This window comes from Neodiprion fabricii, chromosome 4 (assembly GCF_021155785.1).
Source record: "Neodiprion fabricii isolate iyNeoFabr1 chromosome 4, iyNeoFabr1.1, whole genome shotgun sequence".
NCBI classification, from domain to species: Eukaryota; Metazoa; Arthropoda; class Insecta; order Hymenoptera; family Diprionidae; genus Neodiprion; species Neodiprion fabricii.
The window spans coordinates 9,434,718-9,453,605 of record NC_060242.1 but is presented as its reverse complement, the minus strand read 5'-3'; the positions used below and the strand labels follow the sequence as shown (position 1 = coordinate 9,453,605).

Sequence of the window (18,888 nt, the reverse complement as noted above, 5' to 3'; positions counted from 1 at the left end):
CACAACAAGCGCTCTGGAATTATAGTGCTGGGCGAATGTTATTCCAGCACAGGTTAATGACGAGAGTCGTGGTGTTCAGATTCCGGGAAGAAGCAACGCCATTTGTAGCCTGCCGATATACACTCTCTTCGAGCAGGCATTCTCGTCAACTGGCCTCTGAAATGCCTTACATCTAATAGCGTTTTCAACTGGCTGCACTGGTGTGCACTTATCGTGGACTGCCTGTTTCAGTGAGAGTAGTGGCATACACTGCGTTAGTCTCAATGTTTCACTAGCCACTTGAGTGTTAATTGTAAGTGTTTGCTTTAAGGGGATGCTCTGGTCGATTTCAACTTTGACGTATACGTCTTGAAATACCGAAGCCCATGTATCTCGAACGCGAAAAAAAACCAAACTGTCCTTAAAAACATTTAAATACGTTTCCATTTGACGGAGAAATAAAGAAATGGTATAGATTCTACGAAATTGCGATAGTAAATTCGTAGAATTTCGTGTTTTACACAAAAGAGACGTGTGATTTAACACGGACCTCACATGCTCCATAGAGGGCGAATAAAATGAGATGCCTCGTCTAGGGTTAAATTAAACTTAGTCATTCACAAACAAGTATTCTCCAATTTGTATTCATCAACAGTACAGCACAGCTTTTTATAATCATATATTCCATGTAACTACAGACTATAGATAATTACGTCTACAAATGACGAGTTCATAAAAAAATACAAGCTAACAATAATAGCACTATATAAAAACAGAGTATACCTTTAGCATCGTTACAGATCATAAGATGTTCCTCAGAAAAACACGGCTTCGAATGTTTGCATTAGCGATGGCCAGTTGTAAGCTAAAAATAATTAATCGATGGATTGACTAATCGAATCCAAAAAAATAATAGATTCAACCGATAATCGATTATTTTTGGTCATTCTTAGCTTTTATGTTTTCGAAGTTATCGCAACAGCAAAGAGTTGATTGATCAGTTCCAACTTTTCTTGAGGACGTCTTTCTTTTGCTTCCTGGTTTTGTTTGTAGAGTTCAATCATCGGAATCACTCTGCACCACTTTATTTTTGTTACATCATTTTTTCCTACCACGATGCGCAAACCTTTGCTGGAAGTATCAGAAAGAACGTTTGGCAATTTCACGTACCGACCGCTTTGTAGGACTTCTGGCATGATACTGCTATCGACATTAGAAATTTTCTTCAGCTCCTCTTCAAATGGTTCTTCTTGCCGTGAGTATCCAGATTTGGAATTATTAGTGACAGCATTCCTTTTGCATTTCAACACTATCTAGTGTCGATTTTTAATTTGTCATGGGGTTTTGTAAATACCGAAAATATTTTTCAGATCTTTCTACATTTGAGCCCACATAAATTTTTTTTGTTTCAAATTTTTTCATTGGGCCTTTTTCTGGTAAATAACGGAGCTCATACTTATCCACGATAAATTTCATTTGATGGTTTCGGTGTTTGAGTGAAATATGTGAATTTAGTCTGTCTGGTGCAAATTGAATGAGGGCTGTTTGATATGTGAATAAGCGTATAGCGTAAGCGTATTAATAATTCAAATTAACAATGAACATTTCATCAACCACATTATTCAAATTAGTAGGCGATTTGAAAAAGAAAGTGGAATCTAGATTACCGATTTTTTCCGTGTGATAATATTTCTTATCTACTGAAACAGTCACTCCCAATCAGAGTGCAGAAAATCTGTTCGAGTTAATGAAATTAATGTGAGTAAATTTTGGAATTCTTATAAGTTCTTATTTACCGAGCACATCAATGGGGTGCGAGTGGCAAATATTTTAAGATTGGTCACGTCGCTCAGGTCCCGAATCGGCAAGCTGAGGTGATCGCGGTTACACCTGGGCAAGTTTTCTGCAATTTTCCTTGTTACTTGTTGAAGACCTTAAGAAACCACTTTGGAAGTTATTTTTGGTATTGTTGTTGTTATCAGTATTACCGTTATTATTATTATAGGTCACGCATTACAATCGAAACATGGTAATCATAATTCGCACAAATTATGCCAGAATCCTACACCGAAAACTCCGGTATAAGAAAAGGAATTCCATGTTGTGGTTTTAGCTTTTTTTTGTGGCGCTATCGACAAGGAGAGTTTTTCAATGCCTCCTTATCGTCGATTGACAATTATTAAAATGTTCACAAAATGGTCTATGGTTTTCTAGTTTGGCTGCCAACCCTGGCCCTGCTAATGATAAACCAGTTAAGCAGTGGAATATTGATCCATTTTTCTTCGAGCTTATCTCAACATTATAGTTCAACATTCACGGATCTAATTATAGAAGTCTCAAACTCTGTATGAGTTTGTTAGCAAATGCAATTAGAAATACGAATAAGACGCCAAGATGAACAATCTACCCTTACGAAATACTTGGTTTGCTTAATAATCTTTTTGTGCAATAGGTATAATACCAAGTTTATCTAGCACGAAAGACTTTATGGACGTGTTCTCATTGATATAAAGATAATTACAAAATACTCTTTAAGGCCACATTGGAAAACATTACGATACAGGTAAAAAGGATTTTTATTTAAAATCATACAACCCACTTTAAACACAGTGAACATCAACATTCTTGTAGTTGGTTGCAAAAATTCTCCAAGCACACGAAATAATTACTTGTCTTTTTTTGTTTCATATTTTATGAACAATATCAGCTAATGATTTATCAGAACACAATCCAAGCTTTACGTGATACCTAATACGAGGAATAAATGTGGAAATATTTACAACCGCAGATAACAACATGTGTGCAAATTTTGCAGCGAAAAGACACAATGGTTGCAAAGCATTGCTAGCGATATTAAAACAAGGCGGGTCCTCAATTGCTGTCAAAACTCAAGCAAATAATTTTAAGGCAAAGTTGTCAGTAAAATATCTACTAATGCAAGCAAGTCTTGCTATACCTACATCAAAATAACAAACAATTATTACTGTCCATTTGCAAGAGAAAAATTGTTCCGAAAATATTTTCGGTAAAAACGCAACACAAAAATCGCAGTAAGCGAAGCAGACGTTTTGCACGGACACGTTTCGTTATCTGGGACCACGAAGGTTATGTCTTGTGTCAATAACAAGTCGACTGTCGAGGTTTGTTGGATTATCTTACTTATAGTAAACTGACGCGCAGCATCACATGCGTTACGCCGTTCTCTGAATGACAGCGTTTCAGTGATCCATTATGATTGAATTTGAAATAATTATAACATTGTCTTGACAAGGTAATGTTAAAGTTAAGCTGATTCAGGGCACATTTTTATTCTACAACCCAAGTAGCACAATTAAGTGTGACTGATATGTTGAGTGACTAAATCGCCTTCAGACCAAATGTCAGTCACAGATGATTTTGTGCTACTTGGGAAGCTACCCACGTATAACGATAACAGGGTTCGCAGACACTATTAAATATTATAAACAACGATTTATCTATAATAGCAAGCTGGTCTGAAATTCTAAAAGAGTCTATTAAATTAACACTGCTTACTTTTTGGGTACGTCAGTTTCAAGCAACTCCATTATTTCCATGATGACAAATGCACTGTGATACTAGAATATATCAATAACGACATAGCCTACGGTCCATACAGGACTTATTGTTAATACATGTGGATTTGCTAGTTGGAGGATCTGTAACACGAATCGAACCAAGTCAGATTAATTGTAAACGAACGGACGGTGTTCGCTCGAAAAATTCAGGTAGCATCATTCAATGTGCAAATCATCACAAGTTATAAGCACTTCCAATTCGACGTAGTTCTTTGTAATCGATTTTTGTTCGCGTTGAGCGCTTTCGGCGTCATCCAACCCGAAAGTGACTTCGTTGACGCGCTTGGGGTCCCAGGATCAGAAGCAGCGACGACGACGGTGATTCGGACGGCGTGGCTTCGCTCAAATGTAGGTCATCGTCTAACTGTTCCACGTACCGTTTCCTCGAGGCCCGAGCCTTCCTTCCTAGTCATCGCTGCCGCTCGGGCTTCAAGATTCGAATGTACCCGGCTGTCGTCGACTCCGGAGAGACCGCGGGGGCCCGATAAAATTCAGTCCTTCAGCTGGGCCTGGGGGAGTCGCAGGGGAATCCCCTCCGCACTTGACCAGAGGACCGAATCCTGCGACGGACGAACGGCCTTCGTCAGTCGTTGGACGACATTGGTACTGCGACGACGACAACCTGAGGACAGGGCACTCGAGTGTAGTTCCGTATCTGAGTATCTGTAACAGTCGCGATACCAGAAGTGAAGGAAGGAAAAAAAAAGATACGGAAATAACGGCTCTTACGACGACAACACGGGAACAGCCTTTTCTCCGAGGCGGGAGCATGACACTCGAATGACGCCGGCGCTTCTTTCAATTCGAAAATTTCTAAAACCTTGCGCAAACGTGAGTTTTTAGTATTATTGTTATTATTATTATCGCAGTGACAAGTAACGTCGAACAGCTTTGTCCGGTGGTGACGTACGGGTTAAACGAGACGAAGAAAAGCATTTTATGCGCCTTAACTGTAGTAATCGGAGGCGAAATGAACTGTTCTTCAATATTTGATAAGGCAGTCAATTCTTCATACGTTTCTCGAGACAGCCCGTTCTTCTCGCATTTTTTGAAATAGCTCCTTTTTCTAGCTAGTAGTGGCTAATAGTATAGTTGTTTCTGAGGTGAAACACGAGTCTGCTGCAGAATTATATATTCTATTGAACAAGCATGTCCGTGTTATTAATGTTGACATATCAAACTTGTCAATGCAAACGTTAGATACTTTGTGTTATGCACATGTCCAATTTGATATAATTTATTGCTCTACAAAGTCAACGATCTTTGAATACCGCGAGAATTTTTGTATCACTATATTTCTACGCTGTACCAGAAAACCGAATGAGATAAAAATTGTAGTGAGAATGTATAAAATATTATATCAGCTCAATTCAAATTTCAACCAATCCAACTCTTCATTCTTAAGGCCATTAATTCGATGAATACCCTGTCACGACTCAAAGCTGTGTCAAACTCGGGTATTTGTGCGTTTTGATCGACTGAAACGATCAAGCTTGATAACTATTATTTAATGTCAGGGTAGAAGAAAGGTTTGGGCCAGGTGAGAGCTACGTAATTCGTAATTCACTTCAGGTTATAGATTCCTTCCTGCTCTGAGCTACCTTCACCCGGTCAAACGAGAAATTCAAGGTCCTGGCCCACTATGCTTTCATCGGAGGAGGTACACAGCGTGTTAAGATTTTTCTCACCTCTCTCATTTCGTATACTTCTCGTATCTCACCGTCTCTTTCCGCATGTTGCGTGTTCTTGACGCGTTAGTACATCAAACTTGACCTGCTTGACTCCAAGTTCAAGACGCCGCTAGGTAATTTGAAGTTTTTCATTTCAGTTTTAAAATCATGCCCGTGACTAAAGACAAGATAAAAATTTCAAAAAAATTCTCTTCCCGAGCTTCAATAATTGTTTCCTTTGTAACGGAATCTCGATTGCTTTCCTAACGAAACTCTGCTGTAGCTAATCGTAAACTTTTTATCACGAGACAACGTAAGCAAGAGAGGGAGAGAGAGGAAGGGAGAAAGTGGTATAGAAGAAGTAGGATTAACCCTTCAACACCGGGACCTAGATTCATACTTTTGCGACCTCACGCATTTGTCGACAGACGCTGTCGTCACATTGAACTTTTGTAAGAAAAGGGGTGCTGTTTCCGGGTTTATAAGCCTTGGTGCTTGCATCTAGGGTGGATTGAAGATACTAGTACGTACAGTCACTCATTTTACCCACAGACAATGTTTTGGAGCCCTCTAAAATGAATGTGACAAATTTGGTACATCAGGCACTAAAGCGTCAAGGGATGCTCTTGTTTTAATCTCATCATACAGACGACACAAGTCCCGCGATTACGTTCCAACGACGTATTATTCAATTTCCATTCGTGGCTTGTGCTAACGAATGGCCGACAACTGGTTGTGTCAGTCAGAAATCATCTCGTGTTTACGCTTGGAATTAAATGCTATGAGTGACGCATAATACTTAAGCGTATCACGTAGTCTGTAATATCGGCATCTTCTTTCTAGCTCACTGAAGTCTTCATCGACCATCCCTCGAACTTGTGTTATAAATCTCCTGTACACAAGTGATTTTTAATCGATAGTACTGATAACCCGTTTCATCGTTTAATTCTCTTCTTTAATCATATGCATATGCAAATCTGTCGCATTGTTTTTAGATATACGGCCGCACGTTTGCCCTGATGAGTTATTTATGTTTCCTTCATTTACTTCGATCGTTTTAACTTTGTCCGAATGCTATGACTCTGGACTAGAAAATATTCATCTGATCCGCCTCAAATATTTATAACAGACATTTTTCAAGATCGTCATTCGATCTCGCGAACTTTTAACGCTTATAATCTACGTTTTATACATATTAGGGTGGTCCTTAAGAAGGTCATTTTTGAATTTCGACCGTCCCACCCCCCAAATCGGCTTCAAGTAATTCAAAAATAATACTGTAATTTTTTCAGATCTTCACCTCAACTCTAACCCCTCAAAATCTGACTTTTCACGTTTTTATAGGAAGTACAATTCGTCTAGATTGCCTGGTATAATAATGTGATTTTTTTCTCAAATAGTGGCCCTAATGCCCACTAAAACCTCGCAGCCAAAGATTTTTTCGAACATTATTACTCTCACAATAAAATATATACTGAGAATGTGTCCGAAACACATGTATTTTAAATGGAGAAATCCACCCTGATGGCAAGAGGGGCTAGAGTTGAGGTAAAAATCTGAAAAAATTATGAAATCATTTTTGAATTATTTGTAGCCGATTTGGAGGAGAGAGTAATCGAAATTCAAAAATGACCATTTCAAGAACCACCCTAACATATATAGACTAGGAATTATTGTTAATATTGATTTAACTTTGATCAGAATTACTCGGCACCATCGAATAAGATCGCTTTTTGTCACACTGTTTTTAGCCAGCGCAGCGTTCAACTACAGACAACAGAGTATGCAGCCAACAACGTTAAATATACTCGTATTGAACGTTGCCGTAACTATACTCACTTTTAGAATATCTTCTCGATCTAACGTCTAGTTCTGTCATGGTTAACACAAACGTGATCTTTCGGACGAGTTTGACCAGATGAGCCCATAATTTGGAATCGAGGAATCACAGAGGCGTGAATCTAAAATTTTTGGATCAGCAGGCCAGTATGACAATAGCACTAAAGCCAGCAATCATATAGCTAGCTTCTCGCATTAGAGATGCAACGAATAGCCATCAAAGCGTATCGGCCGACCGTAACCTGGATGTTCATCGCTTCAATTGAATTGTTTTAAATCGTTGTTGTATCGCAAACTATGCTTGTGTTAGTGAAACAATGGTACAACAATGTGCTCAGATTATTTTGTATGTAATATACACGCAAAGCATCTACGCATCAGAATCACCAAAAAATTCTAATTTGCGATAATTATCTACAGTTACCGATCTACTCTTACCTCAGAAATAGCTTTTATGAATAAGTCAGTGTAGTATTTTCTTCGTGCTATATAGGCTATGCTGATCCCATTCATCATCGTTGACTTATTGTTGCATCTACTTTGCCCGTGTCCTTAATTTTTTCATGTCCGTTGTTTTTCTGTGTTCTGTGGTTCCACAGCCAGCACTTTAACAATCAGGTAAATTCTTGATACTTTCTAGAGAGAGAGAGAGAGACAGAGAGAGAAAGAATTGAAATGTAAATTAATATGTGATGATTCGTATAAAAGAATAACGATAAAATTTACTTACTTATCGAATACACGAAATAGCTAATGACAGTTATAACAATAACAATAATTTATCACATTTTTGCATTAACAAGTACGAGCACGTTTGTTTAGATTACGGTAAATTATATGTATGTACATATATATATATATTTCAGAAGTGGCGGTTATTATTACGTATATAGCCAAAGTATATCTGATCTATCCGAATTACGGTTTTTTTTATTAACATCTTTACTGAGGTGATGAGAAAAACTCTCACTGTTGTAAACGGATATTTTTTTTCCACATATTTTAAGTATTAAAAATTTTTATGTTTCACTGTCCCAAAAAAAGCATAAAATTAAAAAAAAAAAAATGTTTTAAAATAACTGCCAGAGAATCTCTCTACGCGTTAGTGCTGAAGGGTTAAGAAAATATTTGGAGGCAAAGTTGTTCTCTAGATTTGTAAAATATTTGTGATCACAATCTGTGCAAAAGTATACATAATTTACCATACAGCACAATTTTTTATTTCACACCAAGGTTTCAGACGTGACAACACTGACAAAATAACAAATGCTTTGGCATCGCGAATGTTTTTCTTGTTATTCTGGTTTCATGTGAGAAAAATTGACATTTGCCCTCGCATGTAGAGAAAGAGTATCCATTGTTGGCTAGTGTAAAGTACTTGACCTTTTCTCGACGATAACCTTTCACTTCAAACTGGTTATTGTAGAAACTCTAACAAGCTTGAACACTTTCTTAAAACTTGTTAAATCTTCAAATTTGCAAGTACAGATCTCACAAGGGAACTTTCTGGAAATAATGCCATACGTATGTATACGCCAATGCACAGATACAAGACTTACAGGTGATGAGCTGCGTTAATCATCTCTAAGATTTCTAAGAAAATGTCTTCTAAGGACTTCAATAGTTAGGCCCTTTATTTATTGGCCTCGTATTTGTTGGCGTAATTAGGGCTTTTCTCGGGAGAGGGGGGCCAAGCCCCCCATCCTTCATTTCGCTTCACGCAAATATGTGCCTAAATTTTACGATGTATGAAACAAAAGAACATACATATTATATTATATATATTCAGAGCAAAAATCACCACACCTTGGAAAAACATTTTTATTTTCTTCTTCAAAGAAAAAAAAAACAATTATACATTAGGACCAGTAATTGTTTATTAAATGACAAAACATGTTCACAGCAATTTTAATTTTCGCCTTTTTTTCAAAGACCTTTAACATATCATGGGCTGTAATTTTTTTTTTTCCATTAGAGCAAAGAAGCTATCTAAAACGATTTAATTTTTTCTACATGTATTATCTTATGATATATTGAGAAGGTTTTCTTTCAAAAAAACACTGTTAAAATTACTTGACCTTCCGTTTTTTACTTTTTAAAAGTATTCTTGAGGGATATTTTTTAATAGAAAATTTTTAATCTCTTAATTTTGGGCTTTGTGGAATGGGCATTCAACAATCTGGGGGGCCGTGCCCCCCGTTGTTACGCCAATGCTTGTACTTCAATTCCTGACAATGTAAGAAGTAAGCGATACTTCGACAAGAAGCTTTTCCTTGTGTATCTTGTCAATGATTCATTCAGTAGGTCACAGAGGCCAATGTACTTTTCGACAGCATCAATATAAGTACATAAATTACTGAAGGGTTTTGATAAATATCTGTGAAAAGTATTTTTATTATTTGTTTTAAGAAATTCATTTTTGCTCAATCTATATAATGACTGATAATGAGAAAAGGGATTATTTCGTATTCTAAATGTTTCAGAATCCACTAAAAGTCTAATATATCTCGTGAACCCGCAGTTGGACGGAACCAAATTTATTTCTCAACATCTATCAACCACAGACTTCCATTTTTTTTGCAACAAGTCTCCCAATTTCGTGGGAATCGATCTTCATTTTTTTTTTATATAGCAATAAAGCTGCTGACTTATTTATTGAAATGACTCGATTACGTGTCCATCGTTTGAACGAAAGGTCTTTCCAAGTTTTTTCCGAAGCTCTCACGAACAAATAACTATTAACGGCGAGCTTTGAAAGTGCAAGTCACGAAATACTAACACCGTGTAGGGAGGTCGAGTTGACTTCATGTAGTAAACAAAACCTGGTAGAATGCGGACGCTTCTTTTTCTCGCGTGACGAACAAAGTGCGTTGATTAGGCTTCTCTCTTATACTACAGTGCATTACGAATGACAGAGCATAGAAATCTCCGAACCTACTTGACATCCCATCTGATGTGAATTCTGAAAAAAATAGTTCGAACTAATCTGCTATCTAAAAATTGTTAGCTAGGGCAAAAACTCGTTGTCAGATTATTCCACGGGCTGATGGGCATACCTTGATAACAGTAATTAAGTTTTTATTCACTATTTTCAGAGAAGGATACTTTTTATGCACGTTTATTTTCAGATAACGGTTCACTGGCGTGCCCCACGTTGGCATACATTTCTTATACCAGATCTTGTCGAGAAGTTAATGAGTTTGAAGCAAACTATGTCGTATCTAAAATCTTCTTTGCTTCAGAAAGAACTGGCGCCTAGTACACACCAATTATTTTGCAAGCTATGTTTGAACAGTGTGAGAGTTTAGTTTTTTAAATAAGTCAATTTTGAATCATAACCGGGAGATTTTTTATGCCGAATGCTTTGTGGGATGTCAAAAAACTGTGATCATAATTAAAAAAAATATTATTTCACCATGTTTTTTCACGTACCTAATTATATCATAGATTAAACTGCTTCCAAAATTTCACGAACAGTCAAGACAGAATCTAATTGCAAGTAATACTTCCTATTCATCGAGTTCTCGCTAAAAATGACGAGCATGTTAGCTATCCTAGGAATGGAAAGACTTTCACAAAAGTGGAGAAGCAGGATGTGCTCTTCTTAAACTCATGGGACAAGATGCAACAGCAATTTACAGAAATTCCTAGAAATATCCCGGACTGCGGATCAGTAAGATCCCTTTCACCTCCGGCAAAGTCCTAGCCTTTCCACCTTTAAAAACGGCGTCAACGTGTCTTCTCATACATTCTTCACGAGTTCATCATCCAGAATTTAGAGGCGGGGTATTTGATTACGTGTGGTTGTTCTTGAGGTTTGACTTACGACTGGAGTTGAGTGGCATCGAGACCCGGAAATAGAGAATCATGATAGGAGAAGCCGGGGAATTTCGACAATTTGTGCCGTGACTATACTTTTATTTTCACGCTGAACATAGGAGCCGGGACATGAGCGGAACGTGAGATGACTGGGCCCATCGTGGCACGGTGACCCACTGAATAACTATGACGTAACATACTACGAGTGGGACGTAACGGTTTCTCTCAAGCCGCGTTCCATCGACCAATCACCATCTATCCGTCTATAAAATAACAGAGCTATAATCTAGTCTCTGTCATACCATATAATTATTGACGTTACCTGTACACTTGCATCAAGTATTCAAGTTACACGGTGCGACTGCACCGGATGTACCACTCTACCGAATACTGTACATGCATACTGAGGTGTACTGCATCACAGGTACACGGGTGTATTATTATAATTGTCGTTTCCTACCACGGATTTTTTACACCCAGCACTATTCTCGCGCCACAAATGCCCAGGGGTCCGTTACACTGATTCAAATATAATACAGTCTGTCCCACATTTTCGCAAATGACATCTGAGGACGCAAAGCTGACCTTGTGGGTCGAGGTTTCCTGCTGATGCTTACGTATTATGTGCGTGTGACGTTATGTACGTGATCATGGACCTGCCTCCCACAGTATTGATAATTTACCGTTGAATAACCGTAAAAACTTATTTCATATAAATATCGGTTGTAATCACGCATAGCTGTTTACTGCGTGTATGTATATTGTACACACGTAAGCGCATTCGTAAATGCGGTCGACTCTACGCGATGTAGCTGAAACAGCTAATAATAGAATAGGCATTAATGGCACTTTTTTGGATGCGATTTTTGCTAAGATCATTGTTTTCTGACTGGACTTGAATAATTATGTTTTATTTTTGCAGAAACGAAATGGCGTCGCGAGTGAACTCGTTTTGGACACTGCTCTTCGCGGTGGGATTATTTCAATGCTCCGTGACTGCCGATTCTGGTGTACTTGATCATCTTGACAACACGGACCATCGGAATTCCAACAAAGATCTGGCAATGGCGAGAACACGGGATACTGACCTGGACCTCGATCTTGACCTACCTCCCGAAGTGGATGTTCCCAGTCCGTCCCCATTGATAGCCGATAGGCTTCAATACAGGATGTCCGGCCTATTTGCATTCAATGGTGGAAAGCCATTTTCATTAGAAAAAGATCCCATAACTGGTAAGATCGATTTTGAAAAGGCTCCATTGAAAACTGTGAATTATACGGCCGAAAATACCAACGCTACTGATTATGATGAATACGATGAAGATTCCTACGTGACTGACGTTCAGTCTGATGATATTTACGATAAAAAGAACATCGATCGCAAAGATGGCAATGTCGAAGGAACGAGACCGAACGAGATAAACCCTTATTCTCCAAGTCTTCACGATTTTTTAAATCTCCCGGTACACTACAGCTCTGGTAAATACAACAAAGAGAAATACCCATTGATATCTAGTTCATATGCAAACACTAAGGTTCAAAGTGGGTTAAACAGTTACAATACCTACAATCATAGACCGTACGAAGATTTGGAGAAAACGACCGAACCACCATTGTACTTTGTAACTCATAAAACTTATCTGCCGAAAACAACGACCAAGCCTACGACTACTCAGCGAATCTCATCACCGCTTCCATCTGCAGCGAGCGCAACAACACTCGGAACGCCTATCACTACGCACACCACGCTATTCACAACAACCACAACGGTACAAAGCACGCAAAAACCTACATCTCCTACTTGGACAACGACTACTTACCCGCCGAGAAAACCATCTACTGCTTTCTCATCCCTAAAACCCCCGTCGTCGACACAAAGAATACATGATGATTACTCTAATAGTAATTACGACGAAAACTTCGCGCCGTTCAAACCAATACCGGGAACTAACTATGGCAACCAACCTGTCAATTCGAATATACCACATTCTCAAAATTCACATGCAAGGCCAATTGTTTCCGATGAGTACGATGATGATTATAGTTATGGAAGCATCGAGGACAGTGACAATGATGAAATAAATAACGGAACACCCACCGAATCATCGATATACTCAGCCCCGCCTAGCACAGCTTCCACGACAACTCTATCGTTGTCAACTACTACGACATTGGAAAAACAGGAGTCCCCTGATTTGCGGATGAAAGTCAACAACTCTCCGTCGAAAAAAGGGGGACTCTTTAATTATACAACGAACTTGGCGAAGAAACCAACAACGAGCTATAGTCAACCCGTATCAACGGGACCACCCCCAACTTCTTTGCCTTTGGGTGATAATCACCCTGAAAAGCCACTGCAGCCTTACCCTGGAAATCCGATAGTGCATAATCAAAAGCCGTTCGAAACATCTATCGATAAAACGATCAACAGAAAACCGGAATCTGGAAATAATCCTGTAGGGTTTTTTGAGCATCCAATTTCGAACAATGTAAATCCTGATCTTTCGATAAATATGAACTTAAGACCTTACGAAAATGGAAATGGGCAGATCAGACCTTTAAATGTAAATCCAAATGGCATGAAACAGGTTGAAAGTACAAGTAGCGTGATAATACCACCTGGCCAAGACACAGTTTCATTTGTTCTTGGCAATCAACAAAACGTAGACGGTGGTCACTTTGTAGGTACCGCGATCAGAGAAACTGCTTATGGGTCTAAAAGTGAAGGTCAATTTCAATCTATGTACAACTCACAAGACATCGAACAAAGTCATTCTCAAACAACAAGTGCTTCTAAAAAGCCAGCGACGAATGTACCCGTTGCTTTGGCGTCAGTGGCAATTCATCCGAACCCCATTTCAACAGAAGTTGGTCAGAAAAACCCAGCATTACAGAATAATATTGAGCAACATAACTTGAACTTCAACCCTCAGAACAGACCTTATCCTCCCAAGATTAACGGAGTTGAGCCACCAAATCCTGGTCCATTGCCATCTTTCGTAAATTCACCGTCACTTTATCCAAACACTGTTTTGAATAATCCATCGGCAGTATTACCCGGTACTCCAAATCCGGGAAGATTGAATATTGTGCATCCACAAAGTGGACCTTCAGAAACTTCTCTCAATCTTGGAGTCAGGACATCATTGAATGCACCTTCTTTGAACATAGGATCAAGGCCTTTCCAGAATGAAGCAGTAAACATACGAAACGTTCCAGTTGAAGCCTCTCTAAACCTTGGAGTAAGACCTTCTTCAAGTGCCTCTTTGGAAATTGATAGAGCGCATAATCAAAATGACAAGCATGTAGTTTTCGGTGGTTCAATTGAAAATCCTCATACAAATCCGCAAAATGGGTACGTTGTTTTTCCGGGTAACAGTCACGAAAGACCAGTCGAAGAACACGTTATTGTTATAAACGAAGCTGATGGGTCTGTACAAGAATTTTCACCTACAATAAAGGGTACACCAACCCTTGACCATACTCAAGAACAAAGCGAAAACTTACCAAAACTATCTGAAAATCTAACTCCTCCAGATGAACCAATCGATAGACAATCGGAACGCCCGTCAGGATTATATTCTTCGAGACCTTTTGACGGCCGTCCAAGGCCTTACTACCCGCCGAGACCTGATTTTCTCCGACCCCCTAGGTTACCACCGCATTCTAAACCTGGTCCTGCGGATGGCAACTTCAAAAGACCTTCGCTCCAAGACTCCAAGTTGCCTAATATTCTGCCTCAGTTCAGACCGAACTCAAAATCTTCGCACGGTCATCATGGATCCGAATCAATCGGTACTATACCTGCGCTTTATGGACCAGGGAGGCAGCCTATGTTGGGAAGGAGACCGTCGCTGCCATATTTGCAGAGATTAAGTCCACCCCCACCACCACAACCATCAGTACATGCTTTGAGATTGGTTTCTGATAGTGACCCTGGGTTCCGCGACTCCGCACAAATAGAGGGGCAGAAGTATCAAGGTGCTCTTCTGGTCGACAAGCGTTACCAAGGTCATCCGTCTTTAGATAATCAGCAATTTCGAAATCCAGTACCGGACAATCCGCATTTCCCAAATTCCTTCTCGAAAAAGGAAAAATTCAAGGAGCCAGATTCACTTTACAAGCGATTTCGCACACCCTTGTCGCAAAGTGACCGATATCAGGGCCTCCCAGGAACGGAGAATGATCAATTTACCGAACAGAAACTTCGACGGAACGCTGAAACAGAGTCAGAAGAAATTTCTGGATTCGAGAAGTTCTCTGCCGAACCACCGCAGATACCATCGAGGACTCTAATTAACAGACGATCAAGTACCGACCTCAAAGACGTTCCTCAGGTGACTACTTTGCAGATGATTCAACAACAAGGTGGGCTCGATGAGAAAGTGGTGAAGCCGAACCTCCCACCACCGTTTAGAGTAAAGTTCAGTAAAGGTGAAGATAACTTTGACGACGATGATGACGATAGCCGTAGCACCGACAATGACAATAATGAAGAAGAAAAGCGGCCAGTCTATGTCGTATATCCCATGAATTCTGTGGTTAGCCATAAAGATGATTCACAAACTGACGATGAAAGTGTTGTAGTTGGTACTAGAGGGCCACATCGACCTTTACCTCCAGATACCCTTGCGTCATCAAAAGATGAGGAGGAAGAAGATGGAATAGGACTACCTCTGTTACGAGACAAAACCATTCTGCATCCGCAAAACAGGCCTCACCCTAGTTCGTCATTAAAATCTGATTTCCCTTATCCTCTGGAGAGGCCTGACGCATCGTTACTGATAACCCAAGAGAAGCCATTACTTGTACCGAGTGACAAGATCGATGAGGAGGTTGACGATGAAAATACAAATGTCAAACAACACGATGACACGAGTATCAATCTGATACCTTACTTGCAGGACTACATGCCCTTTCTGATGAGGAAAACTGAGGCTCCAACTGTGAGAGACAAGCCTGCAAAATTTGACAATTTGTGGCTTCAAGAAGATTCGGACCCGAGAATCATCAACAAACCAAGTGATGATGAAGCACCGCTTTATAGAGCTCCAATTTCTGTAACTTTGAAGACTGTGCAGCCGACAACTGTAACACCCATTGCTTACGCGTTTACGCCGACGGATGATACTCCAGATAATAAAAAATTAGAACCTTCTGAATTGATTGAGGTTATGTCGGATGAATTAAAAGACGATATGTCGAGTAAAAATCCCGTCTTACCGTCTCAGCAGCCTTCAAGTTCCTCGAGTTCCGCACCATCGCCACAAAACTTTATGGCGCCATTCATGGCTAGTGTCAGTGCCGAAGCACCTTCTAGCAATGGCTGGAGCGTCGTGGCCAAGCCTGAATCAAATGACAGATCTGACGAACAAGAGAAAGAGGACGAAACACAAACCGAACAGAGCGAATTTGATATTGAAAACTTCAAACCACAACTTTTCGGGGGATTCAAACCAATTTATGAATTCCCGGCAGCCGGTGATTCTACTCCAAAGCCTGCAATTGATCTAGAATCTCAGCAAGACTAGAATTAAGGTCCACATTATAATTAACGTCGAGAAATCCATGGCATTTGTACAATCACGTTGTACTAAAACAATCGTTTAAGTAGCATGCGAGTTTTAGTCACGAGATTATTCAATTAAGTTTTTTACGAAACGACTCTGCAAAACTTTGTATTCTTCTGATTTGCATTCTTGAACTGAAATGTTTTGAAATTTTTTTGACAAAAAATATCAATAATGCAATTTGGAACTATACCAATCGGTGGTAGAGAAGGTCTTAGCGATCTTCAGGGAAAAGATAATCATTAGGTTACGTTTATTTATGTATATAGGATTAAGGAACAACTTTTCGCAGTAGTTTCGACATTCGGTTTTTTTTTTATCATTGATTACTTGGAATCTATTTTTATTTGCTAGTACTTCGAAGGTCGATTCAGTATCGAGGACCGTAAAGGATTCGACTGATAATGAACAGCTCAAGATCCTACCATTTAATTTACATCAACCTATTAAATATTAACTGAATATTATATTCATCAAGTATTTATATATATTTATTTAAATTAATATTTACAATTTCATGTATTTATAACAGAAGTTCACAAAAAATGGATGCTGAATTGTTGTACGTAATATAAAATGTCACCAACTATACTAAGGAATAAAATTATTAATCATGTCTGGTATCATAAATTAGAGATGGCATCACAATTCTAATATCGCATCATCACATGGATACACTTATAATAAGCTAGAATTATTTAATTATGTTTGTAAATTGACTGAATCTATGTACATCTCATATTGAATTGTCAAACTTGTCAGTGGCAATAAAACTATTTCCAAGAATATGTAACAAAATTCCTTCTCTCAATAACTTCTTCTTTTGTTTTCATTGATAAAATTTGGTATTTGTCCAACATTATTCCCAATAAAAATTATGGTAGCCAAAATATGTTAAGCAAATCATAAGGAAATTCGGGTCGGTCCGAAATCTTCGAATATAGTCTCAAATATTTTTTTCCGTATCATGTTCTACTTCAGAGCTAAATTTAATTTATTTAGAAAAACTTTAAATTCCAAGAACTATGATTCAAGAATTGAGTGGACTTTCGAATACTAATTACTTGACTAACTTTTAGTGGTGAATTGAAATAGATGAAAAGAATGGGTAGAAGAAAACTGCAATCCATTTCTGACAACGATGTGGAGAAAAAACGTTTTACGAACATAAAGGTCCAGAGAAAGTCAACAAAAGAGTCATAATAACAGGAAGATAGTTGATTTCAATGGAAAGAGAGAAAAAACATTCCACGGTACAAGTAGAGGTGATGATAGTTTTCATCAATTAATAATACGTGGCTCAGTTCAAGGGGATTCAAGCTTTTCAAAATCCAGTAGGGGAAAGCAATGTACAGATAACTCTGTAGTTTTGAAATGTACGTCTATCTCTTATCCTTTTATATCATGGGCTTCGGAAATCGTTGATGCTATTTTGAATTCAGCAAATAAATTATATATTCATAAATAGCTAGACGTGGAGTTGGACACGTAAATGAAGATTATATAGTACTTCTTACTTAACGATTTATGAATTGAAAACGAATATCACAGTGTCCTCTATGTATTACGACATGACATTTGACCCTGTAATTTTTGGGCTTATATTTGACGACAATAGCAAAATATGGGTATGCCACATTTGAAGAATGGATTACTTGGCTTGTTTCGTGAATCTGATTCCGGCAAATATTTGACGAAAATAGTATTGTATTAATTATAATTACTCGTAATTTACTGCGTGACAAACATTGATAAAAGAACAAATAAAATATATGTACGAAATAATTTCATGTATAGTAAGTAACATTGCATAGTAATCATTGAGTAATAATCAGTCAAATTAGAAATATGATGTGTGTAGAGAGTAACCCTTTTTATATTTATTGCAAAAGCTAATTTTCATATGATCAACAAAAATTTATTTTGAAAATATATTTATAATTACTATGAAGGTAGTAGATATCATGAGAATTCGTGAATGTGATCAATGATTAAGGGGACCCGCAAGTGAAATTCTAGCCTTACGATACATATATGCTACGAAGCTGGTGATTTTTTTTTTTTGTAAATATTTTTTGATAAGGAATGATGCCCCACATCGAAAAATAAATCCGGAAAAATCTAAGTTACTTTCGAATTTGATATTTTTGAATGAGGAAGAATGTCGCAAACTACGCATAGCTGGTAACTTCTACTCGTCATAGTGATTTAAAAAGAAAATTCGGATTTGGTAAAATTATTTTTGGTCAAGGCTGTTTGTACTGACTCCTCTCATGCGTTGGTGGCTAAAAAAAGTACTTGACAATAATTTTTAGCAGGGCAAACCTTGACTTAAAGTTTAAAAACGAAAATTATGAATTTTTTAAATACGGTTATTATGGGGTGAACGACTGTGATCCATGAATTGCTCCATGC

The 18,888-nt window shown here is 38.3% G+C and overlaps 1 protein-coding gene across 2 annotated transcripts; it reads left to right on the top strand.

Moving 5' to 3' along the window:
• Positions 1-3,874: 3,874 nt before the first annotated feature.
• Positions 3,875-17,261, top strand: LOC124179447. 2 transcript variants are annotated; one of them, XM_046563802.1, is made up of 2 exons: positions 3,875-4,406; positions 11,826-17,261. In XM_046563802.1, the coding sequence occupies exon 2, from the start codon at positions 11,833-11,835 to the stop codon at positions 16,432-16,434; it is 4,602 nt and encodes a 1,533-aa protein (XP_046419758.1). In that variant the 5' UTR covers positions 3,875-4,406; positions 11,826-11,832; the 3' UTR covers positions 16,435-17,261. The 2 variants fall into 2 exon arrangements, with proteins under 2 accessions (XP_046419758.1, XP_046419759.1); XM_046563803.1 differs by lacking the exon at positions 3,875-4,406 and adding an exon at positions 5,362-5,379.
• The last annotated feature ends 1,627 nt before the right edge of the window (positions 17,262-18,888 follow it).

Excerpts from the sequence above, each read along its gene's own strand:
- LOC124179447 (XM_046563802.1), top strand. The coding sequence starts at position 11,833 with ATGGCGTCGCGAGTGAACTCGTTTTGGACACTGCTCTTCGCGGTGGGA.